Genomic DNA, 26,356 nt, shown 5'->3' on the forward strand with positions numbered 1-26,356 from the left:
TGTAAATGGCACTAACAGGTCCAGATTGAGAGGCTGGTTTCCTAGGACACTCTTCTCTCCAGGTTAGTGTCAGAGGGCTTTTAGGGAGATCTAGAAGGTCATCCAGTCCATATCTTGGCCCTGGATAGCGTGTGCTGACATGGTTTTAGAGTGCTATTGCCACAAAGTTGCTATTTAAAGGAGACTCTTTGCTACCCATTCCAGCTGGTCTCCTCAGCCAAACTTTCTCTTCCATTGGAGGGTTATATTTAAGAGATTGTGAACCCTTAAGGGAAACATGTAGGATTTTGTAGATTAAACAGTGCATTTCTAACCCTCAGGTTCTAATTTAGCACAAGTTCAGGTGGGCAGGAAAAATAGTGTAATCAGCACGTGGGCAACAAGTTCATCAGATGCACAACTGATGCTGCAGTAAGTGCTAGCGTCTTGCCCCCAGAAGCATTCTGGCGAAATCTGGCTTGACTCAGCAAGTCAGGGTCAGCACAAGCAGCTTTTCTTCACGGGCTCCTGCAGATCACAGAGACCCCTAGCAAGTCCCCCAGAGACAAGGATCACCGTGGATACCCCTGCGTTTTGAGCTCTACCACCTAGTGGTCTCTTTCTCTCCACTTCCCCATCTCCCTGAATTAAAAGTGTCTGGGAAGTTTTCACCTTCTGCCCATCACAAGAGGATGTGACAAAGAGCTCAATAATAATTAACTCAGCAGAAGAGAGCAGGTGTCGCAATCCCAGATCCTCAGACGCCGGGGCAGCGCGGTGCGCGGTGGGCCTCACCAGGTGTGGCTGGGCCCTTTATAATCCTCTTCCTCCCCCTTCCTAAGGCCAGGAGCCCAGGTCAATAAGCCTTCGATGTCTCAGACTTCACAGGCTGGGGCAGGTCCTGGAGTGGTGTGGCTTCAAGGCAGGGAAATGTCAGTTGCTCTTCTTGGGCCTCCCTATGCACTCCTCAGCAAAGTCCAGGAAGCTGTTGATGCAGACCCCCAAGGTGGCCTATTGGGTCTCACTCTTCAGGAACGCTTATCATTCCCAAGTGGGGATCCAGTACCCCCAGAATTCCAGGGTCCCAAGCACAGGCTCTGAAACGTCAGAACCCAATGTATTCAGAGAGTCCAAGGCTGGGGTCAGGTGTGGCCAGGGCTACAAAGGAGGGGGGCTTGAGCACCTCAGCATCCCTTCTATGCACCCCTTTCCTCTCTCCCTCCACCCACCTGGAGCCTCAGCCCATGAGAACTTCGGGAAAAGTGGCTGGTAACGTCACCCGCCGGCTCCTGCTTCTTCCCAGCCACATCAACCTGTCAGCAAATTCTATGAGCCCCCTCCAAAAGTAACCAGATTCCACCCCACCCTCCTGGCCTGAGCTTCTCTTCCCAGACTTCTGCAACAGTCTCCTCACCCATCTAAGGTCTAGACCCAACACAACAGGTCACGTCCCTCTCCTGCTCAGGCCCGGCCCCAGCTCTCTCTTTCACTCAGGGCCAAAGCTCACTCTCTTACCTTTTTTAAGTCTGACTTTTCAACAAGGCCTACTCTGACCACCCTATTTAAAATTACAACCAGCTTCCCTGCCCCATCCCTGTCCCCACTCCTAGCACTCCCAGCCCCACCAATCCTACATTATTCGTGGGGGTTATTTATTTATTTATTTCAGCAACACATACTACCTTCTAATCAAATATATAATTTATTTATTTATCATGTGCATTTTCTGTCTCCCCTCCTCCCCAGAATATAATGTCTAAGAGATTTTTATCTATTTTGTTCACTGTCTTCCAAGTGCTTGGCACATAGTAGGTGCCCAATATTTGTGGAATAAGTGGATTCACAGAAGTGGTAAATAATTGATATAATTTAATGAACCCCCCTGCCTTTTAGGTACAGTTGCATTCCTGGAGGGGCCAGCCCAGGCTCTAGGTCATCGGAATGGGTGACTAAGTAAAAAGTCATGCACCAACAACTATGTGGGGAGGTCTTCCTTGAGGCATCTGCCCCTAGATCACAGAAATGTCACCATATCAGTAAAGGCAGTATCCTTCTTTGCCTGCTTCTCAGTATTCTTGGAGTTTTCTCTGACAAGGGGTGGGGGTAGCATTAGAAGCTTCTGTCTCCATTATCCATTTGTCAGACTCAAACCATCCAAATTGTCCAGGAGATCAGCCAAATCTGATCAAGGAGAGATCAGTGGAGCAAGGGAAGGAGGAAAGGAGAAAGAAGAGGAGAGAGGAGGTTAAGAGAGGCTAAGAGAGCCTGGTGCAGGCTGAGAACCACAGGTGTAGGAAAGGGCACCAGGTGACTAAGGCTCAGGCACCACCTGAATACAGTGAGTCATGGCTGAGTCTTTGTCTGTGGAACAGGGTGGACTCCAGGAATGGCCCTGGGGATTTGCTACGTGATTAAAGCTGGCGTGGCCCTGCACTCCAGTGCAACTGCTCAGCTGTCTGGACGGGGGTCACTCTTCTCTGTGCCTCCCAGGAACCAGAGAGAAAAGGTGGGCCTGGCATGTTACTGAGGTACAGACAGGGGTCCAGACTCAGGAAGGGGCAGGTAGCAAGCAGGACAGGAGCTGCCCGTCATAGGGTGACTTTACTCCATACCCTTCCCTCTCCCCTCACTCTCACCTACCCAACCTGAGCATTCATCCAGCAGACAGCCGTGCATATCAGCTTGGGCCTGAGGTCTGGGAGAAATCAGTCAGCCTAAATAACTAGAGCTAGCATTTACCGAGGGCTTGCAGTGTGCCAGGCACTGCTCTAAGCCCTTTACGTGTATTGACTCATTTAATACCCACCACATCCCTGTGGCGGTAGACACTTAATTATCCTTCCTTTGCAGATGAAAATGAGGCACGTTTTCAATAACGTAATCCAGGCTAGTAACTGGTGATTTGAGCCCAGACCAGCTTGCTCTAGCACTCATATTCTTAACCGTTACGTGGGGCCGAAGACGTGCCACGTCGCCTCTGCTCCCTGTCTCCGCCCTCGCTAATCTTTGGCCAGAGTCCACCAGACTCTGCACTCCGAGTCTCCCAAACCTAATCACGACCTAATATCTAAAAACTCCTCTTTGTGCAACCCTTGGAGCACTGAAGCTGTAGAAACATCCAGAACAGACACCATTAAGTGCCTCCTGGTTCGTTTTCCATATTGACAACTCTCTTATGTGGGCTCAGACGGAGAAGGTGCTGGCCTCTGGTCCCTCCCTTTCAAAGGCTCTGGTGCACATACCAACAGGGGGCTGCTCTGAGTGAGGACGTGGGCAGGCTAGGAGGGGTGGGAAGACAGAGGAGGTGACTGCGCAAACAGCACGGGGATCTGACAAGATGAAGCAAAGGGCATGATGAGAGGATGACACAACTTCCTCCTCGTCAAAGGAAGGTGATCCCCTGCCCTGAGGTCAGGCTTCCTGGGTCACCTCAGGGGCCTTGGCTCCTTCTGCTCTGTCTCCCAACGTGCACCCCCAAATGGCTGCCCCTCCCGAGGCCATTGCACAGCCCAGTGCAGCCTGCAGCTTGGTGGGGCCATATGCTTCCCAGAGAAGAGGAAGCGATACACCTGCCACCTCCACACCCTCCCAGAGTCCCCACCTTCCTCCAGCAGATGGGTTCCCCCATCACCACGTCCCCTCTCCTCCCCCCAACAACCTCTACCTCTACTCTCTTATTCTGCCATGGATCTCTGGAAATTAGGTTCTCAGGACCTAAGTCCAGGCTCTGTGATCTTTGGTCACAGATTTGCCATGTGGAGCTGGCCATTGGCCATGGCCCAGCCTCACGTGTCTGAAGCAGCAACACGTAGCCACATGGCAGGTCGGGAGCATGTGGGGAAGGAGGAGACAAAAGAACAGCTGAGAGCGAGGTGTGGCATTCGCTCCCGAGATCAGCTCCCCATGCTATCGCGGGCTGTTCTATGGGACTTCAAAATTCTAAATATGATCCCTGAAAGAATCCAACCAGAAAGACAAACCAAATGTCCTAATGTTCAAATTGGCATTTGAGGGCTGAGTATGAAGAAATAAGCTCCTTGTGGTTTGGGGAGGGGGGGAGTGGGTGTGTCCCTGTCTGGAATCAACACCATCTAAAGGCTTTTATCAGCACCTCACCCCATCATAAGTTGAGGATCGCCTGTAGTTAAACCCCAGACACTGGAATGAGAGCGATGAAGACTCAAGTCCTAGTCTGCACTCACCAGCTGTGTGACTTTGGACAGCTCAGTGAGTTTCCCAAAGCCCCATTCCTGCAGTGGGAATAATAATAAATCTACCTCATGGATCCTATGAGGATGAAAGGAACAATGCATGTGTAATTCTCAGCAAAGTGCCTGGCTACATGCGTGCTCTACAAAGGATGACTGTCCCCATGTGTGGGTCACACGTGCGGGTTGGGGGCTATGATTGGCAGTCTTTGCAGTTGTTCACAAAAAGCAAATATGGCTCTTATTCAGATGTTTTAAAACTCACCCAGGCAGTGAGCTGGCTTGGGCTGCTGCCCTCTTCCTCCCCTGGGGAAGCCCTAGACCCCAAGCTGAGAATCTGTGCTTTGTGCATTTCACCCTATTCCTTAGGGCTGCAAATTCCCCAGGAGCCATGACCTGGACCAGAAGGAAAGAGAAGGCACTCGGGCCAGCTGAGCTAAGCTCCCTGGGAGCAGGGGAATGCTTCCAGCCTTCCTGGACAGGGAAGGACAGAGAATGCTGCTGGGAGAGGGAATGTTTACAAACACAGAGGACAGAGGGCAGAGAGCAAGTGTAAGCGTGACAGACTTACCGTTTTCCACAGCCTTCCAGAGTCGGTAAAACCAGAGTTAGTGAAGTACCTAGTAGTAAAGACAGGAGTCAAAGCTAGACTGGACAGCAGGTTTGCACCTGAACTCAGGACAAATTGCCCAGCAAGTCTACAGAGAGTAAAGAAAGAACTCTTCCTCTTCCTGGGGCCTCTCTTTTTTCAGATGAAAGTCTGGTCATTTCCCATCAGACAAGGGCAGTAAGTCCTTAGATAATCTAATTCTTTCCCCTTAAAACAGAATTCAAAGCTGTTGAATATTGGATGCCTCCCCCAACCTCATTGAGGCTTAATTCCCACTGTAACTGTTGAGGGTAGGAAATCCTATTATGGTAATTCAAAGGTGGGGCCTTGAAGAGGTGATTAGACTGTAGGACCATGTGTAGTGAATGGATTAATAATGGTGTTCAGGGGCGTGGTTCTGAGGGCTTTAAAAGAAGAGCATGAGAGGTTAGTCTCTCTCTGCTCCACAATTTTCTGCCATGTGAGACCCCTGGGTCACTGTTGCCAGCACCAAGGCCTTCACCAAATGTGTTCCCTGGACTTTTTTACCGCCTCCAATACTGTAAGCAATAAATTTCATTTTCAGTTCCAAGTATTTTGTTATGAGCAACAGAAATGGATTAATACAAAAACCAACCTTCTTTTGATCTAAAGTATCAATAAAGAGGTTTTTAGAACTTTAGGAAATGTTCATGAGGGACTGTTAACTGGAAAAAAGAAATTTGTATAAAATCTACTTAACTCTAAATAAAAAAGTACTCAGAGAAAAAATATCCAAAATATTAACATTTCCCATCTCTTGATATTTCTTGTGTGCTCCCATCTTCCACAATGAGCATATTTTACCATAATAATCAGTAACAGTAAAGTAAAAAGATTCAGGGTGAGGAGAGTGACTTTGTCCACTGCGGGTTATCTTCCATCAGTCCTTCCTCTCTCTGCTCCCTCCTCTACTCTGTATGCTTTTGCACTAAACCCACACACTGCCTGAGAGTTTGTTCCGTAAGTTTTCTAAGTTGCTGTAGATTTTGTAAGATGTGGTTTCCCATTTCTAAGAAGTATGGCATCTAGGGACTGTTAGATTTGTTACATCAGGAGAGCAATTAGCACTATGCTTCTGTGAAGGTATGCACTGATACATGTGTGAGGTCAGAAGGAAGCGGCAGGGGGTGGCAAAAAACGTGGTAAGTAACTACCAGTACCTCAACCGCTTGTATGTATTAGGGCAATCCAAAAGCAAGAAGTACATCAGTTCTCATTTATGTATATTTTACGAGAAAGAAGAAGTGAGGATAACTAAAATTACTACCCTCATCCAAACTTACCTCTCCCATGCAGTTCTCCCAGGATAATGTCACCTGGTTCTTATTTTTCCTATTGCTCATTCAGAAATTTGTATACCCAGCAGCTCACATGGCTCAAGTATAAATGCTCATGTATGTTCATTACTGTGATGTTACATCTCTGTGTCATATATGTGCACTGCCTCAACAGGAGACCATAAGCTCCCTGGATTGCCAGATAAAACACAGAAATCCCAGTTAAACTTGAATCTCAGATAAACAAGGGAATATTTTTTCAGTATAAGTAGACCCCAAATATTGCATGGGACATACTTATACTAAAATATTATTCATTGTTTATATGAAGTTCAAATTTTACTGGGCTTCCTGTCTTTTTATTTGCTAAATCTGGCAACCTCACTTGTACCGGGTTATTCACCAGTCCTGTGACTTCCAGATTTCTCCTAACCTGGTCATCCTTGTCTAAAAGGTCCCCCTCTGTCATTAATCTTCTTAAAATATGATGCTTAGAAGTGAACACAGGCACCCTGGGTTCTGGTGCCTTGACATCATGGTGGCTTCCTCTGGGCATGGGTCCCTTTGTCAAAGGCCACTCCAGGCCAAGGACAGAGCACTGAATCAACAGTGCAGAGATGAACCTATCCCTCCATCATCTAAAGACTCCATTTGTGTTTCTTGGGCATTATAGGTTTGCATTTACTCCATAAGTAAGTACAAGTACTACTTTAGTACCACTCCAGAAAAAAATAGATATATAGAAGTGAACAAAATATTTTTCCACCTCTTGCTATGCACAGGCTCCATTCTAAGCAACACATATCTCTCATACAGTATCTCGTGTAAGTATCACTGCGGCCTTTTAAGATGGTCCTTTGAGAGAGATATCATTATCTCCTCGTTATAGCTTCAGCATCATTAAATAGCTTGCACAAAGTCACAGAGCTAGTGTCCTAGGACATGCTATGCTACAGTAATAAATTAACCGTAAAATCTCAGCAGCTTAACACACATAATTATACTTGTTGCTCGCACATAGTAACATGTAAGACAATGGTGGAGGAAGATCCTCAGTTCCACACCATCACTCAGGGACTTCTGCCATCTTGTAGCTGCACCAACCAGGACAAGTGACCTTAAAGGTCACAGCAGCAAAGTTGGAGAGAGCATGGAGCACCTGTCCCCACTTACTCCATACTTCAGCTCTGACATGACACAATCACTTCAGAACTACTGGCCAACTACCATTGGCCAGAACTACTTGCAGGGCTCCTAGGTAATCTTCCTCTGTGGCCAGAAGAGCAAAACAAAGTAGGAATTGGTGGACACATAGCACTGTGTACCCAAACTAGCAAATAGTGAAACCAGAAATCAACAGCAGATCTTTAAGTTTCCAAAGTCTAAGTAAGCTCTTTCCACTACACTGTTTGGCCTCCCGAGGTGGAGGGAACCGATCTTTTCACAAAAGGGGGATGTCGTATGGGATAATTTGTAGAAATCAAAACCCCAAGGAAACTGGTAGGAAAAGTAGCTGTGATAAATATTCTAGCTTTGCCAAACCTAGAACATGACAAGATTGCCCCCTGGAAAACCTTAAAAACACGGATGAGACCTCTGTACAGGGTAAATACCTATGAGACACACATGCCACTTCAGTCTTCAAGAGAAAAACCACTGGGGTGGGAAAAAATCTTCAAGAAGATTCTGTTACGTTGCAGGGTGATCAAGCATTCTGGTTTGTCCAGGACTCTCCCCATTTTAGCTCTGAAAGCTTCACATTCCAGGAAACCCTTCAGATCCAGGCAAATTGGAACAGTTGGTCACTCTAGTTGTACATCAATAATTAACTCCCACACAACTTTTGGAAGTGTCACCTCAGGTGACTCAGTAAACTCTGTGAAGACGCACAGGATCTGGGTAAGTAACATTGGCTCTGAGTCCACGAAAAACCTGGATGGAAGCAGCACATGGGAAGAAAACTCTCTGCAGGAAAGAGCTGGAGAAGCTCCTAGATAAATATCAGTTCACCTTAGCAAAGCAGTCCTCTTCATGGACTTGGGGGAAGAAAATAGGATGCTAATATAGCATTTGTTCTGGAGACGTTACTCCACTGTCACAGCCTGAAGTACAGCAGGCTCTTCCCAGCCAGATCACACCACAGACCCACGCTGAGCTGTTAGATACCTTAATGACTCTCTTTCCCAAGTCAAATACTGCTAAAAACAGGTTGCCCTGCCTTGAATCTGTGCCATCCTTAGGATATATGCAAGCGTATACACACACACACACACACACACACACACACACGGGCACACACACACACACACGGGCACACACACGTGCACACACATACCTTTGCACTTTTTCCTGCTGTATTTCACCTTGTTTTGTATTTCATTTTGTTTTGGCTTGTGCTCCATTTGCTACAAGTTGGATTTAGTATGGACTTTGTCCTGCACACACTTCATTACCTCCAGGTTAAAGTCCAGAGTCTTCAGCCAGGCATTCAAGGTCCTGCTGAGTAAGCTGCATTTCAGGCCCTAACTCACACAGCCCCACTTCAAACAAGTGCTTTAAACTAGTCACCTGCTCCCTCAACCACACTTGGGCTTGATTTGTCCAACTTTGCCTGTCTACACTGCCCTCTCCACCTCCTGTGTACTTTGCAAAATCCTAAATCCAAGACTCAGATCAGATTCCTAGATCAGTGTTAGCTCTCTTGTATTTCTAAAAATTTTTCCTGAACCCTAGTAGCAGACTTAGCCTGTACAACTCACACAGCAATCGGTTCCATTGTTATGTAAATCCCTCTTGTAGATATCTCAAATTCACATACTTGTGTTTATTCAGCTTTAAATTATTTTGTGATTTGTTCTCAGACATGAATTGTAAACTTCTTGAAGTCAAGGACAACTCTTGAGTGCATATCTGAGTGTCTGCACGTAGTAGGTGCTCAATAAACAGACATTGATTTATTAGTACAAATTATTGGGGGAAAGGAAAACCTAATACAAAAAGTATTTGAAGAATATGATGCAATAAGTATTAACCCATAACTCCCTTTCACGATAACATAGAGGCAAAATCAGCCAGAAAAAAAAAAATCAATTTTTTCCCTAAGAATTGAAACCTGAGAAAATTTGTGATTTGCTGACCTACTGATCAGTAGGATTCTGAAGTTATGCAGCCTTGAGTCAAATGCAAACTTCCTATTCTCTCCACTATGGCTGGTACTTAGGGATGGAAAGACCAGGGACCAAACTGTGGTACTTTTGGTACTTGGAACTGAAATACCTCTGGGGTCAGGCCATGGATCCAAGCATTCAAGGCTTTAAATTTTTTTTTTTTTTAAAGATGACCGGTAAGGGGATCTTAACCCTTGGCTTGGTGTTGTCTGTACCACGCTCTCCCAAGTGAGTTAACCGGCCATCCCTATATAGGATCCAAACCTGTGGCCTTGGTGTCATCAGCACCACACTCTCCCAAGTTAGCCACGGGCTGGCCCCTCCATTCAAGGCTTTAAGATCCAACTTTCAGAACCTTGAAAGGAGATGAAAAAGGTAAATGTGAGTCTGGCAGAGAGGAGGCCACAGACGGACGGAGGGTTTCAGGAAGCAAGAATTCCTAAATATATTTTTAAATTCTATGTCTCTCCAAAGAATCAGGGAACATGTGTAGCAAAAGGTCTATCAGTTGCTGCCTGACCCCATGCTGGCCAATGATAATGTGGCCACTGGTAATTTCAGGCACATCCCAACCCTTGGGCAATGAATACCAAGCCGAATGCACAATGAAACCCCTTCTCACAACCACCTGGATCCTAGGAATGTTTGTTTCTCTAAGTCCATTGGTGAGATCAGCAGTGTCCTGGGGGCTGACATGAGCACAGACGGGCAGCTTCTCTCATCTATAGCCCCTCCATGTGTTGCATTGGCTGCTTTCCTGGTCTTTCCGCCTGGGTCTCTGACAGTGCCTATCATCCCTCCAGTTGTTCTGGGGGCCTGAAGCGAGGGTCTGAATCCTCCCAGCAGATCAGTCTGCATATTGACACCCCTCATCCCAGCTTCTATCTGGTCCTCACCCTCAGAGCCTGAACTTTTCTTCCAGTTTTCTTTGTCACACCTCAGCAGACCCTCTGACTTATGACCCAAAAACATAAAAACATCCAGAACAATTCATTCACTCTACAAATATTTACTAAGCACCTAACGGACGCCAAGCAGTCAGCAGCAAACAAGTGAGATAATCACAGTGTAGAGGAACACTACTGTGTCATGGGACACAGATATTACACACATAATTACAAAATAATTTATTAATTTTGCAACCAGAGGAATCACAACTTCTTTAGCCATCCAAGAGTCACTCCTTCCTCTACAATCCAAATAACAACCATTCTGAGAATTCTAAAGTTAGATACTAACATACAAATTCATTCTAGTTGCTGATAGTGCTCAAACACTTCTAGCTTTCTCATCACTATTTCTCCCTGCTGCTCCAGCCAATTTGGACCCCCAAAGCAAAACACGGACAAACAGTCTTTCCTCCATTTTCCAAGAACAGAAAACATAGCTGTTGAGTTAAGGAAACTTTCCTGAAAATTTGGAGATGACACAGAGAAAGTACAACCTAAAAATGAATATTAGCTTTTACTGTCCCCAGAATCCATCCAACATTGCAGCACGGTCCTGCTGTCGTCTCTCTCCTTAGCTCTGAACCTTCACCAGGTTGCTAGAACCAGGGCCCTCCCTCCTTGACTGGAGTCTCTCCCCTTCTATTAACCCACTTCTTCCATCCCATGCCATGAAGACAGCCTCTTACAGAGTAATAGCCCAAGCTGGCCTATCTGCGTTGGGATTAATGTACTCACTCCTATTTACCTGAAATTGGGGCAGCTATCTTTGCACCATGATGGGAGCAAGTCTGTGGCAAGCCCCCATGCTGAAGACATCGGAGCAGAAAGATAGAAAGAGGATTCTTGATAGTGTTTTGGTACCAAATTAACCAATCTTGGAATTCGTGTTTCGTGAAAGAATGTATTTTTCTTATTGTTCAAACCATTTTGAATTATATGTTCTTACTCACACACCAAAGCAGCCTAATTTATTGATGGACTCTCAAAACTTTAAATAAATGAGCCAGGATGTGATGGAGAGGCAGCTTTACATAGAAAGAATCAGGGATACTTCTTCCATGTCAATGCGAGAGAAGGCAGAGCATATGGATACTGATGCAATAGATTTGGTGGGTGGAAGATAAAATAGCTCCTGTCTGATTCCTTCTATTTTACCCATGCATGACATAATAGGGAAGAGAAGGATATAACCAGTCTGGGAAGAGGAGAGAAAGTGTGAAAAAATATTTTTAGAGTGTAATAAAAGCAATTGACTTGAGAAACACAATAAATTATAGCTAAATACCCATTTAAGATTTGTGATTTTAAATTTACAGGAAATAAACAGACTAGTTGGGTAATTTTCTCCCATAAAATTGCTTGGGTGCAGGTTTATATAGTGGAGACAGCTGACTCCAACCTTGATTAAGTCTTTCCAGGTGAATGAATGTAAAAGAAACCGAAGATGGCAAGGGAGTACCGAGGGTCTGCAGGGAGGTGAAGATGATGCTGGACCATCGAATCTAAGCCAGATTCTCCCTACTGTGGTTAGCCTTCTCCAGTCCTCATCAAGCTTTGAACTGGTTTTCTCATGTCATCACAGCAGGATCTCTGAGCATACTGCTTCTACTAGCTTTCTATTGTTGCGTAGCAAATTATCGCAAACCCAATGGCTGTTTATTAGCTCACGTCCATTTATTAGCTCACACTTCTGTGGGTCAGAAGTCTGAGCACAGCGGGTCAGGTTCTCACAAGGCTAATATTACAGTGTTGGGTGGGCTGCATTCTCCTCTAACTAAGGCTAAGGGTTTTCGTTCAAGCTCACGATGTTTCAGAATTAATTTGGTACCTTGTGGTTATAGCACTGATGCCCCATTTTGCTGCTGGCTGCTAGCCAGGGGCAACTCTCAGCCCCCAGAGGGCACCCGCATCCCTCCCCACATTGCCCCTCCTGCTTCAAAGTTAGCAAGCGAGGCTCTCCCTCACTTTGAATCCCTTTCACACGTCCAATCTCTTCTTCAGGAAAAGTCCAGTTCCTTTGAAGGGCTCCCATGGTAGATCATGACCCTCTAGATAATCTCCCTGTCTTACAATCAGCTGTGCAATAGAACATAATCTAACCATGGGAGTGACTGTCCCATCATTGTCACCAGTAAGTCCTGGGGATTTTACAGGGCTTGTACACCTGAGGGCAAGCATTTTATGGGCCACCTGAGAATTCTACCACCACATTAGAAACAAGCCCTTTGTACCAAGAGGGCTCCTGGCCTAGGTTCTGGATACGAGGGAGAAAATAAGATTCTATGTTGCATAGCCCTGGAATTGAGCCACTCAGGAAGCTGATTTAGAAAATAAGATCTATTGTTCTGCTTCATCACCAGCCTCAGGCAAACATGGGTGTTTCCTCCGACCCCAGACTTCTACCCTTCCCATTTTATCTGTTGCCTCGTGGGGTAATTGCTCCTACTCCCAAAATCTCAGCCATACCCACCTCACTGAAACTTCCCAAATCCCCAACTCCAGACCTACGCTTCATTCAGAGCTCCCGATTCCTGATTCACATGCATCTGTCTGATGACCGTCTTTGCCTGCGTGCCCCATAAATAGTCCAAACTCAATAAATCCAAGATGGAACTCATTCTTTCCACTCCAGATCTAGTCTCCCCCTCTCTCCCCAAACCTGAGAGTCACCCCAGACTCCTTGCTCTTCCACAGCACAAGTCTGCCAGTTTTACCCATGATTTATCCCTCAGATCTGGCCCCCTCTACCCCATTACCTCTGTCCTAGCTCAGTCCATCATGGTCTCCTGGCTGAACCACTGAACCAACGTCCCACATACTGCCTCTAGTCTCGCCCCACTCTCCTCCAGCCTGCACTCTGCCACAGGGATCTACTGAAAATGCCAACCGTGATGTACTGTTTTGCTGCCTAAAATTTATCAGCGTTTGCCACTGCCCATAGGATACCCAATTGATAGCTATGTATTAGACACCTGGTGAATTATGCACTGTGCTAGCTCTGAGAACACTGGACTAAACAAGACAGACAGTTACTGCCCTCCCGGAGCGGACAGTCCTGCAGTGGAGACAGACGGTAGAGTTACAAAAAGGAAAGTGAGGTGGCCGTGGGAACAGATAGCAAGGGGAGCCAGCCTGAACTGTGTGGGAGGGAAGTGACCCTGAGGAAGTGGGAAGGCGGTGACATTTGAAGGATGAGTAGGAGTTCACCAGATGAGAGGAGATGAGGAAAGTGTTCCAAATAGAGAGAAAACCTGAGGAAGGGTCTGAAGTTGCAGAGGAATGAAACAGCGTGGTTAATGCCGAAAGAGCAAGGGCTGAGGGGTATGAATCAAAGCTGAAAAACAGACAAGGTCAAGATCACGGGTGGCCTTATAGGCCATGCTAAGAACCTGGAGTATTATCCAAAGGGCAACGTGGGGATCCACTGAAGGATTTTAAAGAGAAAAGTGACATGATCAGGTTTGCATTTTTTTTAAGATTACACTGGAATGGAGTGGAGTGATGGGGTCACGACCCGAGGCAGAGAGACCAGTTGTGAGACCAAACTAATAATCCAGGTAGATGCTGCGGGCTTAGACTAGAAGTGTGGCAGAGTGGGTAGAAAACAGATATAGGTATTTAAAAGGCAGAACACAAGTCTGGGTGATTGCTTACATATGAGAGGTGACAGACAGAGGAGTAAAAGATCGCTCCAGACTCGAGGCTCCAGACCTGAGCCACGAGGTGGACAGTGAAGCTTAGATTAAGAAGGTTGGAGGTACGAGTTCATGGGGTAGAAATATTGAATTTCGATTTAGCCATGACATGTTTGACACCTACAAGAAAAAATGTAGAATAGGCAGGGGATACACAAGTCTAGAGCTCAGATGTGTGTGTCACCTGTGTGGAGGAGTAAGCTAAATCTCCTAAAGAGAGCATGTAGAATTAGAAAAGTGGACTGAATCTTGAGAAATGCTGACATGTAAAGGTTGGATAAAAAGGAAAAGTGAGAAAAAGATACTGAGCTGTGTCCAGAATAGGACGGGAGGAAAAGTAAGAAAATATGGTGTCATGGAAGCCAAGAGAATGTGCTTCTAGAAGAAGGGAGTGGTCAACTGGTCCTAGGCAGGACATAGCAGATGATTATTTACATAATTGTTCATTATCTGGCTCCTGCCTACTACTTCCTCCTCATTTCATGCCATTTCCCAAAGTCCATTCTTTATGCTCTAACACCAATCTTGCCTGACTTCTCTTGGACCATGCAATGCTTTCTCACACGTCCTCACCTTTTCATGTGCGGTCCTCTCTCATTTAAGGCCCTTCCTGTCTCTTCTAGCCATGAACACTGCTCCCTCCCAGAGTCACCTGGTGAACACTGTCCATCCTTTAATGTCCTAAGCTGCTCAAGAATCGTTCACTCTTAGGCCTTCTTTGACCACCTTCTCCCCAGATTGAATCAGTACATTTTTTGTTCTATTTGTTTACCTGATACATATTTATTATACCTGTCCTAGGATACTGTAATAACTACACGTCTGCGTCCCCTACTTGGCTATAAGATTTTAGAGGGCAAGAGCAGTTTGCATTCTGCTTTCTATAGCTATGCTTAATACAGTGTCAGATACGTGGCCAGTCTCAACAAATATTTTTGGACCTTACTAGAGAATGTGAATGTCCTGGGCTGGGATAAAGAATCATGGGAATTGCTGACGTGGAGCAGCAGGCAAGGACAACTGAACCATAACAGCCAGAATTTATTGATTGCTTCGTTTGTGCCAGAAATCTCTAAGCCCTTTACAGTGCTCTATCTCATTCAGTCTTAACCACACCCCATTTAATAGGAGCTATCATCACTCTCACTTTACAGATGAGGAAATAGAGGCTACTGAGGTTAAGTCACTTGTCCAAGGTCAGACCCTTGCAATTTAAACAAACCCTAATCTGCTCAATTCCAGAGCCCTGTACTCAAATCCAACTAGCATTTGAGCTTGGGGGTGGGAGGGGCAAGCTCTTTGTGCTGATTCAAACTTGTAGAGTATGGTATTGCGATTTGAAAGTGGTATGTAGGCAACAGGGTGCTGGTGATCCTAACCATACCACCCACGGCTATGCAAGCCTCCCAGCATAGCCTGCATGCTCCAGCAGCTGGTGGCTCTGCTGGGTCAGAAGCTGGGAGGGACAAAAGCAAAATGTCTATGAAGGGTCTGTTCCTCTGTATTGATTTATCCCAGGGGCAGGTGGGAGGGGTGCCCCAGAGTAAGCCAACGGCTGCAATGCCAGACACTAAGTTGGGAATGGAAGTGAAAGGCGAGAAGGCCAGAGTGGAAGGAACTAAGCCAGGTCTTAGGCAGGTCTTGGGCAATTTGAACCCCAAGGCTCTGAGCCAAAGACAGGCCACTATGCCTAAAATAACCTCCCATGAGAGTCTTTAAATTGTCATTTTGCGATTTCTGTCCCAGCCCTGGCTTTTGTATCAATGTGATTAACACTGTTTGGGACCCTATTATATGCTGGTGCCATGAAAGATACAAAGACTTGGTCTTCCCCAGAGATGAAGCAAGCCCACAGGAAACAATGAGAGAGCTGCATAAAACAGTATACAATCCAGGGCCAACCTGTGCAGTACGAGCCACAAAGGTAGCTGGAATTCACAGAAAGGAGAGATCAGGGTGTGCTGGCACAGGCAGTGGTGGCTTCTTGGAGCACATGAACTTGAGGGACGGAAGGCAGAGTAGAAAGAGGACAGCATTTCAGGTAGGAAGAATAGTAGGAGGAAAGGTGAGGTGGCAGCAATGAGAAGGAATGGTTTCTTGGTCTGTGAGGAAATCCCTATTTGGAGCAAAGGGTTCTTGTGGGAGAAGAATGGGAGAAGTTAGACGAGTGGGGAAGATTGGACCATAGTAGTTCTGGATTCCAAGAATATTAGATCCAGCAAATTTAACACGCAGAATCCAGGAGTTCATCATGTGGGCAATGAAGAATCATCTTGGGCTTTAAACAAGCAATTGGCAATTAAAAATTAAATTTTAGCAAGATTCATTTGGTGGTAGTGTTTGAGACAGATTAGAGAAGAGAGGACAAAAGGCAAAACACTGTCCCCCCAAAAATCTGAAGACTTCTTTGGGCATCCACTGAAAATGTGACCACATGCAAACGTAATAAACATAGGCCTTCTCCTGCCCAGCTTCACAGACAAATGGAGAAGCCGTTCATTAATCCCACAGATACCTATTCAGGACCTACTCTGTGCCAAGGATTACACCGGGCACTGGGGACACAGTGAAGAGCAAAACAAAGTCCCAGGCCTCATGAAGCTCATCTTCCTGTGGGTGTGGAAGACAGTAAAAGACCAAACCAACAATCACATCAACATAAATCAGGTAACACATGTTATGAATAAGGCAGGGCGCTGGGTGGAGGGTGCTGAGATGAAGTCAGGGAAGGCCTCTCCAAGAAACTGCCACAATATTTCAAGCCCAGAGAACAAATAAAATGGAGATGTCACTGCTAGAAATAAAGGATATTGAGAAGGGGACTTAGTGTGTAAGAGTACAGAGAAGTGGGGAGTTTTGTTTTAAGTGCACCAAGCTTGTGATAATGGCAGGGTATCCACACAGACATGTCTAGACTCTAGAACTCTTGTCTACAAGACCAGAGGAGATAAAGGTTAGACATGTACACTTAAAAATCATCCATGAATATACAAGTATCAGTGATAAGAAGCTTTTTCTACAAAACTAATTCACATAAAATGAAAGTAACTCAAGGACTAAAAATGTTTTTTAAAAAAGAGGTGTCAGGGCCGGCCCGTGGCTCACTTGGGAGAGAGTGGTGCTGACAACACCATGTCGAGGGTTAAGATCCCCTTACCAGTCATCTTAAAAAAAAAAAAAAAATGAGGTGTAAGATTTACAAATAGTTTTATCATGTCTCCTATGCTGAGTGATCCCTCCCTCCAGCATCCTGGAATCCCAGGGTGGAGCAGTGACTTTGTGGAGACAGCAAGCAGCTGGTAACAAAATAATAATACTAACAATTGAAACTCATACACAACCAACTTCTGTCCTCTGTTTCTTCGATGCCCAAGGCACAGTTGTAGGGACAGCTCTATCCCACTTCTGCACTTACCCCTTGGACCACATGTTGTCACCTTGTGATTTTTCCCTCTGCAGGTGGCTCTGGATGTTTTCATGTTTAGGAGAAAGGGATTTGGAAAGCAAATAAAAATAATTTTAAACTGGCCCTTCCTGCCTTCCTAGAAATGGCAAGAATTAAACTTGGGATAGACTCAAGGGTGGGGTGACTAACTGTTCCAATTTGCCCAGAACTGTCTCAGTTTTAGCACTGAAAATCCTGCATCTAAAAAATCCCTCAACCCTGAGCAAAATAGGATGATTGGTCACCCTATAGCTTACTCGGACCTTAATAGCTATAAGCTATGTCTGACCTTGTGATGCAACACAGTTCTTTCCTTCCTGAAAGTGTGGTCAGCCCCATTAAAGTATGTGTTCAGTTTCCAAGCCCTACTTAACCACCCCACTCCCCATCCTCGGAGCTGGGTTATTTTTTTCACTGTCCAGACAGAGAGAAGCGGTACTCAGAAATTTCTAGGCATGAGTTGACATTGGATTCCTTATCCTTGTGCTCCCATAATTTCCTATTCAGCCTCAGCTACCACCTAAACCAAATCCACCCATGACCCCAATCCACAGCACATGCTGCCACTTCTGTCCAGGCCTCGCCAGCAAGCTGGTAGGGCCTGGGGCTGGAAGTCAGATTATCAAAGAGGGAAAGAGGGGAACTCATGTGAGTTGTGATGTGCTCCAACAGCAAGCCAATCACAAGAAAGGGGAACCCCAGATAAACTACAGCCTGTTGACCTTGGAAGACGTGTGATTGGCTTCTCTGAGTTACAGAAACACAGGAAATGCTTACTAGCCTCTCAATTTCAGAGTTGTGGGCCTAAAGCTGGGCTGACTCACCTTCAGAGTAGAAATCAGGGGAAACCCTCCTATCAAAGTGCACATCATATACTCTTCCAGAAGCGACAATGTTTGGAACACTCACAGATATTGAGAAATCTCACAAATCATTTCTGCCAGTTATGAGAGACTGCTCTGAAATTACGAGGAAGAGTCAAAGACAATGCCAAGACCGACATTAAACTTGGCTTGGACCCTTGTTACAGAATTTTCCTGCCTGACAAGTTTAAACGAACAATAAGCAGGAGACACAGTCCTCCAGGAATAATCCCTATTTGGCCCGTGGTCACCTCGACTGCTTGAGTACAGAGGAAGATGCAGAATTTTAAAGAGGCTATTTAGGTAACCTCGATGAGCCTCCACACACGCATCCTTACCTGAACAACTCAGTAGTAGTTAGCAGCTGTAACTGTTACTAGCAATTGCTGTTATTGTTTCCCTTTTTGACTGAATTTTCTGGGAAATTGCCTTAGACCCCAAAGAAAGATTACTGTTAACATTTCCAAGGCCTAACATTTTTGATCCCTGAAACAGCCCTTTCTCAGTCCCTCCCGCAGGGCTCAGCCTGCCTGAAGGCTATTGCAAGATTGCATCAGGGACCTTTGCAATTTTCTGGCCAGATTGAGTTCCCCTTCCTCCCCCTGCCCTCTCCCTTTCCCTGCTTAAAGCCCTTTGGCCTATTTCCCTCTCCTTCTCTCCTACTTCGATAACTATGATATATCTATAACTAAAGTTAAATGAGAACCCACAGCGCTACCCCCAGGCAATTCTGCGTAATCCTAGTCAAAATCAATCCTATATCCCCATGCTTCCAAGAGCACGCTTCACTCTTTGGCTTCTTACCCAACTGTCTACTTCACACCCTTTTGCCCAGAAACTGCTTCTATGATAAAACTGAGCTGGCATGGTGAAGTTGTGCCCCCAGATCCAGGGAACTGGCAAAGAATTATTGAGGAGAGTATGAAATATTTCCATTAGAAAAAATAGACCAGAAGAAAAAATTTTACCAACAGCCCCTTCCATGCTTGCTTCCCCCAGTCCCCACTTCTCAAGTGGGAGTGGGGACAATTTGGATTTCATGGCTGTTCCCTGATACACAGAAGTCCATATAGAAACAACTGCAGGCACAGGGACTAACGCATCTCTCGCACACGTGCACGTGCACTTCTGTGCATAAAAGCGTGCCCTCAATGCACAGTTTTCTATCAAGTGACTCTAACAAAGAATACCGCCTGAATAAAACCAACCAGGCAGGAAAGAAATAGTACAAGCACTTTCTGCTTTATCCAACGCTTGGAGAATGTATTCTGTTCATTACCGGATCCCTCCCCCTTGCCTTCTCCTCTCCCACCGATCGTCCGTCACAGGTGTGGAAAGGTGACAATCCTTAGGAATAGAAATGAAAGATTTCTCCTTTAGATAGAAGCCTCAGATTCCCTCATCAGGGGTCCTTCTCGGGCTGCCCCGGACCAGAGAAGCCGTGCGCCCACCCACCACGAGAGTGTCGCCCTGTCGGAAAAGGACTCGGGGTCCTGCGCACGCCTGGGGTGGGCCCTCCGCGTGCAGGCCTGCGCTCCGGCGCCCCCCTCCGCAGTGTCCCCAGCTCACACAGTCGGGGCGTGGGCAGCTCGTGCTCATCTCCCGCCGGGTCCCTGCCGGGTCCCTCCCCTCCCACTCCTCCCTTCTCTGGCGCTTGCAGCACCGGCCCGGGCCAGGAAGCCGAGGAGGCGGGGCTCGGAGAACAGATATAAGCGGCCGGGGGACGCTGCCAAGGTGCCAGCTGCGGAGTCTCCTCTGGAAGAGCCGCGGCGGCCGAGAGGGAGAAGAACGCGCCGCCCGCCGCCCCCAGCCCGCGCCAACTCCTGCCCGCGCCGCGCCACCGAGGTGAGCCCCGCCGAGGGCGCGGGGGGCCGGGCGCGGGGCCCCGGGGAGGCCCGCCCCTTCCACGGGCCTTGCCCAAGCGAGCTGAGCGAGGGGTGCCCGGGAAGCTGGAGCCATCGTCCGGTGGCTGAAGGTCCCCTTTCCTGCTCTGCTCCTCCTGCAGGTCACTCCCGCCTCCGACGGCCCGGAGCCCAGATGGAGACGGTCCAGGAGCTGATTCCTCTGGCCAGGGAGATGGTGGCCCAGAGGCCCAAGGGGAAGCTGGTGAAGCTGTACGTGCTGGGCAGCGTGCTGGCGCTCTTCGGCGTGGTGCTCGGCCTGGTGGAGACCGTGTGCAGCCCCTTCACGGCCGCCAGCCGGCTGCGGGACGAGGAGGCCGCCGTGGCCGAGCTGCAGGCCGCCCGGCGGCGCCAGGCCCTCGGGACGCGAGCCCCGCCGGAGAAGCGCAAGCAGCGTGAGGCCGTCCTCGGCGCCCGGGACCCGTCCCTCCGGCCCCCCGCCTCCTAGACTGCGAAGGGCGGGGAGCGCGCAAGCCCGAGCAAGCGGGAGAGCGGAGCCGTGAGCTGCTGGGACTTCACGTGCAGAAGCCGCTGACACCGAGAACCGACCGACCGCACGGATCCACCGGAAGGACTTTGGGACTGGGTTTTGCTGCTGTGCAGCACGGCGTTGTGATGACATGTCCAAAACTGTGTATCTTTAAGCTATCTGAGTGCATCTACCATTTTGTCCTAGGGAGGAAGAAGGAAAAATGCTTTTTATATTATTATTATTATTATGACCACCATTTTGCATTTTGAAATAAAAACCGTTTTATACTATATCTCAGTATCTAATTCTGGAGGAGCGTGGTGAGCTGGGGTGGGCAGCCGTGAGGGTGGGCTTGCTGGTGACAGGGGTCTGAGCACTGTGGAGGGAGTGGCTTCCTGAAGGTCAAACAGCTCATGCTTCTCGCCTAGGAACCCCAAAATTGCTATTACCTGCTTGTAAGTATGTTGAGAACTCATTTTTGCTTCGTGTTAGAGATGGGAAGAGAGAAACTTTCATAAGTTCCACCAGACTTAGCATTTTAAAATCAGAAGATAAATCAGCTTCTGACTTCAGATGAGTGAATGGGAGATAGTAATTAATTCTAGGGCAGAAAAGCTATTTGTCCCTCATAACTAAGCACCACAGGTTCCCATGGTTGGTAACTGTCCTCCCAACCCTATTTTAGAGAGAGAGAATGAGAGGAAGGGAGGGAAGGAGGAAGGGAAATTAGCTACCTGGCAGGAAAAGAGGCAAGCTCCCAAGAACACCTAATCAGCTGATGCGTCTAGCTCTACCCAGCCTTCCTCCCCATGAACCCAGATCACAGTAAAAAGCTCTAGATTAGAAAGAGAAAAGACTGGTGGTCGCAGGCCTGAGTCCTCTTTCTTCAGGGACAGAGCGTGTACTGAAGTAATAACTAATGCAGAGGTTGTATAGGGCTTAGCGAAGGAAAGGGCACGGGCCTGATGTCTCTCTCTTCATGTTTTCCATGTTACCTACCCTAACCAGGCACCGACATTTCACTCCTATCAATGCATTTTTGCAAACATACCAATGGCTCATGCCATTGCCTCTGACCAGAGTCTGTCCCCCAAACCACCCCCGTGCACACATACATACTCCTCCATTTCATTTCTGCCAGCTCAAATCCTACTAGCATTCCTGGCCCTGATCAAATGCCATCTCTTCCCACCTGAATGTCCTCCCACCCACAGTCTCCACATCTTTTGAAAGCACATACCTCAAATTCTCCAAGAGAGATACGATTTCAAATATTCTGCCCATTGTCAAATTATGTATCAAATTATGTGCTCTAATTTTTGGTTTAGAAGGTAATGCCTCTATTTGGGGGGTTTCGCCTATATATAAAAAATATAGTTACCTAAATATATAGGTAATGGCTATATATTTTTGGTTAAGAAGGAAACCTAAAGCCTATTCATGTTCATGCTACCCAACCCAATCAAATCTGAGCTATTCAAATCTTCTCTGTCCTCGCTGATCCTTCCCTATTTCTCTGAATTCTTTCAGGACATACAGTCTGGGTCTCATACTGGATCACTCAGCGATGGACTTTTTTTTCCAGTTGTTTTGTCAACTGGTCAGGTCTCTCATAGTATAATCTTCTTGAGGTCAAGGACCATGTCTTCTTCAGTGTTCACAGAAATCATCAAGTTCCAGGCAAATAGTAAGTTTTTAATAAATACTTGATTGTTTAATTAATCCATTTATGAAGTTAGAGCAGTGGCTGTTAGTGAGAAGAGAAGAAATTTTATCCCCACAGGGGACATTTGACAATGTCTGGAGACATTTCTGGTTATCTGGTGTGAAGAGGGGCACTACTGCTGGCATCTAGTGGGTAGAAGCCGGAGATGCTGTTAAACATCTTATACTACACAAGACAGCCACCCACAACAAAGAATCCTCCAGTCCAAAATGTCAATAGGGCCAAGGTTGAGAAACTCTGGGTTACAGGAAAGTAAGGACAAAGGGTTTGACTAATAGCTTCAGAATCAAGGTTTTGAGATGGTCTTGCAAAACTATATCTGGTTGTGATCAAACACGATAATTTCCTCATCCAACACAGGTGCAAAAATTGTCTTGACCCTATCCTGTTTGGCAATTTTATCAGCAACCTAGGAGAGATGACAGAAGGTATATTTATTAGGTCTTTTGCTGACACAAAGCTGAGATAGCAGAGTCAGGATTTAAAACAACTCAACAGGCTGGGACCATGTGCTGAAGCAAACCAATTGAAACTGAATAGGAAAGAAGATACACTACAAAATTTAGGTCCAAAAAATCATTTGCATTACCACAGAATTAGGGAGGCTTATTCTAGCAGTAGATCATGTGAGAAAGACCTAAGGGATTTTTAGTGATTACAAGTTCAAAGAAAGCCAAGGGCTTGGGACAGTGCTGCCAAAGCTAATTAATGCCTTATTAGTAGGAGTAGAAAGTCTAGAAAAAGGGATGAGTAGGTGGTTTTGTTATATTTTGCAATATGTCATGTTGGAAAACAAAAAAGTTAAGTCAGACTGCCTGGATTTGCTCAGGTTTCGTCCTGACTCCCCTATTTGCTAGCTCAAATACCTTAGACAAGTCACTTAAACTCTCTGCCTCCAGTTACTTAAATTCTTTCCTCACCTATAAAAGTGTACCTTCTTCAGTGGGTAATTTTGCAGATTAAGTGAGATAATATCTGTAAAGTTCTTAGAGCGGTACCTGGCATATAGTAAGTTTTCAGTCAGTGATAGTCATTATTATTATAATATCTTAAGACAGGCCTTAACAAACAAAAATCTGCTTTGATCAGAGTAACTATGTCAGGTGTAAGTCCAGAAACCCTGTCACATACAGAAGAGCAACAGAGAAGATACGACATAGTAGCTTTACACAACAATTGTCTCCAAATATTTGAAGAGCTGCCATATTGGGGAGAATCAGACTTAATTTACATGGCTCAAAAATGCAGAAGTAGGACTAGCAAGAAGGATTACAAGAAGGTAGATCTTAGGTCATTACAAAATCAGAATCATTCAAAAACACAACAAATTGCCTTGTGATATATAGTAAGCTTCCCATTATTAAAAGCATCCAAGTAGAGGTTGAAGTCATCTGCCAAGTATGGTATAAATGGGAGATGAGATTTCTGAACTTGGAGGTCCTATCTAATTATAAGACACTAGAATTCTGTCTAGTACAAGCAGCAAATAGGAAATATATTTCCCACCCCAGCCTGCCTGTCTAGAACTCCCTTCTCTCTGTTTCCAATGCTGCTTTGTTCTGTTTCTCAGCATGTTAACAAGTATTTTCCCTTTTGCTTGTGACTAATAAAATAAATTTAATTCCAAAAATAAATTATTGATAGATTAAGTTTATCTAATTAGTGCTTTTGCCTCTTAGAAAGTACCTTAACCTAGTGGTTAAAACTAATAGTTCTCAAACTTGGTCATAGGGAAACATCTATTAGTCACCTTGCACTTTACAAAACACCACCATACTTTGATCTGTTAACATAAATAAATACACAATTTTGTGTAATGTCAGATACCATCTTGCACTATATTTTAATAAAAACAAATAGGTATCAACTGTGAGTATATTATAAAGGTCCCACATTCTTAGGAAAAGTTTGGCTGTTCTATAGTCCTGGTAACCAGAACCAGTTTAAAACTCATTGGCTCAACCAATGACAACTTGCCTGTTTTACAAACCAACCAACCTTCACTTCTGAGAGTCAACCAATTAGGAATGAACTCACCTCATTAAAAACATCTCATAGTGCCAACCAATCAACAAATAATCGTGCTTCCATAGGTGATGCCAACCCACTTATGCCTGGGAAAGTACACCAATTCCTGACCTTCATGCTTCCCAAACACCCTATGTAAAATCCGACTGCTCTGTTCCTTGAGCAGCAAAGCTCGTCTTTACTATAATAAGCAATAAGTTCACCTTTTTCATTTTATTTCAGAAATTAAGTGGTAGTCTTAACATTCTTTGACAATTCTGGAGGGTCTACTGTGATTGAAAGACTTTCACTTGGCAGTATTCCAGGGGACCCTTGGACCAGCAAGTATGCTTATTGGGCTCTTTGTGCCAAAAATCCATTTGTCCTTAAGATCTGCCAACAGGTAAGTAAATCTCAACCATAACCTGAGCTCTGAGTAGTTTCATTGAGTTCTCACGGCTTCCATTATTTGTAACCAAGCAGGCCTTTGTATAATGTTATTCGACCTAGCTTTTTGTATAAAATAACTAAAATTTTTAGTTTACAGATGCACATTCTGGTAAATAATAATACCTAGAACTTTGTATAAGGTCATTAGGCATTTTGTTTGAGAGGTATACCATTGAGTAATTAGTCATAGCTCTTGTTACAAGATTATTTGACATTTTGTATGGAAAGTCTACCATTAGATAGTTTGACATAGGTCTTTGTATAAGTTCATTCGACCTTTTGTTTAGGAAGCATACCATTTGATAAATATTTTTACTATTAAATTGCATATTTCCCTGCTGCTCATTTGGCTTTTGCTTGTCTATATTATAAAGTCTTGTTTTATGTGTTCTTCTCTTGTTATGGATTGTCTTCTTTCTAACATAAGAATAAGGAAATGTTCCATAGGGAATGGATGGAGATATAGACCCAGTCCAATGCAAGCTGGTCCTCAGCGATAACAGTTGAAGGTCCAGTAGACCAGCGATCAATTTGGGAAAAGGCAATTGGTCAAACTCAACTTTCAGTTCCCTACAAAACTTTTGAGAGAGCACTCTCTGTCTTTTCAGTGTGTGAAGGTCACCTTTCGTCTGTATTCCAGGGTCAAGTCTTGTCCAGTCATTGACTGCATGGCCCTTTCCTAACATTTGCTTAGAAAAGGAACCCAAGATCGCATTTACAGGCACACACTCACTCAGTGGCCTCTCTTGTCTTTCTCAGTTTCTTCTATTTCAGAACAGCAGCCTCTTCTGGCAGAACTCCGGCTTCCAACATAAACGTGCACTGTGATCTGAACTCTTGCACTTACTTTGGTACAGGGCAAAAATTTTGAGTTAGAATAGGAATGGCAGAACATGGGACATGTCAAAATTAATACATTAATACATTTAAAAGGAACTCCAGAAAAATTAGGAAACAAAACCCCAAAGAGTCAATAGTTAGCTTCTTTCATTTGGTATGCTGAGGCCTCATAGCAAAATTCTAACTCAAAGACTCTGATACCTTCCGAAACCCATCCTCCTTCCATTTCTCTCTCTTTTTCCTGATCTTCTAGATGAGCCACCATTTCTTCAGAATTTTCTCTGGAAAAGAACAACCACATTGTAAGATTGCTAACCCAGAAGGCAGACATAAAGAAGCTGGATTTAAATCCTAGTCTGGAGCAATATTGAGTTATAACTAAAGATTTTCCTAAACCTCAGAAGGCCAGGTAGAACTCTGTTACACAATTCAGAATTTATTAGTCATTTATTGTTCTGGACTATGGATCTATACCAACCGGTTCAGTCCATTGTTAGTCCTTCCACTGGAGAGAAAAATATTTAAAGCATCAGGGTAAGAAAGAAAAAAATTAAATAACTCAGCTGTGCAAAATGGAAAAACAAATGCCCTAAGAAGGCAAGAAAAAATAGAAAATACAGTACAAAAAGTAATTTCAGAAAGCTTTCTTTTAAAGACACATTGGACAAAGATTAAAGATTATAAGCTAAATAAAAATGAAAATAGACCAGGAAACTTTCAAACAGTATTCTAGAATAGACCCAAC

The 26,356-nt window shown here is 45.3% G+C and overlaps 1 protein-coding gene across 1 annotated transcript; it reads left to right on the forward strand.

Moving 5' to 3' along the window:
* The first annotated feature begins 19,963 nt into the window (after positions 1-19,963).
* G0S2 (G0/G1 switch 2) lies at positions 19,964-20,880 on the forward strand. The gene is made up of 2 exons (XM_063115106.1): positions 19,964-20,060; positions 20,221-20,880. Exon 2 carries the CDS (start codon positions 20,253-20,255, stop codon positions 20,562-20,564), a length of 312 nt encoding a protein of 103 aa, XP_062971176.1. The 5' UTR covers positions 19,964-20,060; positions 20,221-20,252; the 3' UTR covers positions 20,565-20,880.
* The last annotated feature ends 5,476 nt before the right edge of the window (positions 20,881-26,356 follow it).

Source organism: Cynocephalus volans, chromosome 11 (assembly GCF_027409185.1).
Source record: "Cynocephalus volans isolate mCynVol1 chromosome 11, mCynVol1.pri, whole genome shotgun sequence".
In the NCBI taxonomy this organism is placed as follows: domain Eukaryota; kingdom Metazoa; phylum Chordata; class Mammalia; order Dermoptera; family Cynocephalidae; genus Cynocephalus; species Cynocephalus volans.

What these genes read in the sequence shown, in the direction of transcription:
- G0S2 (XM_063115106.1), top strand. Translation starts at nt 20,253, where the DNA reads ATGGAGACGGTCCAGGAGCTGATTCCTCTGGCCAGGGAGATGGTGGCC.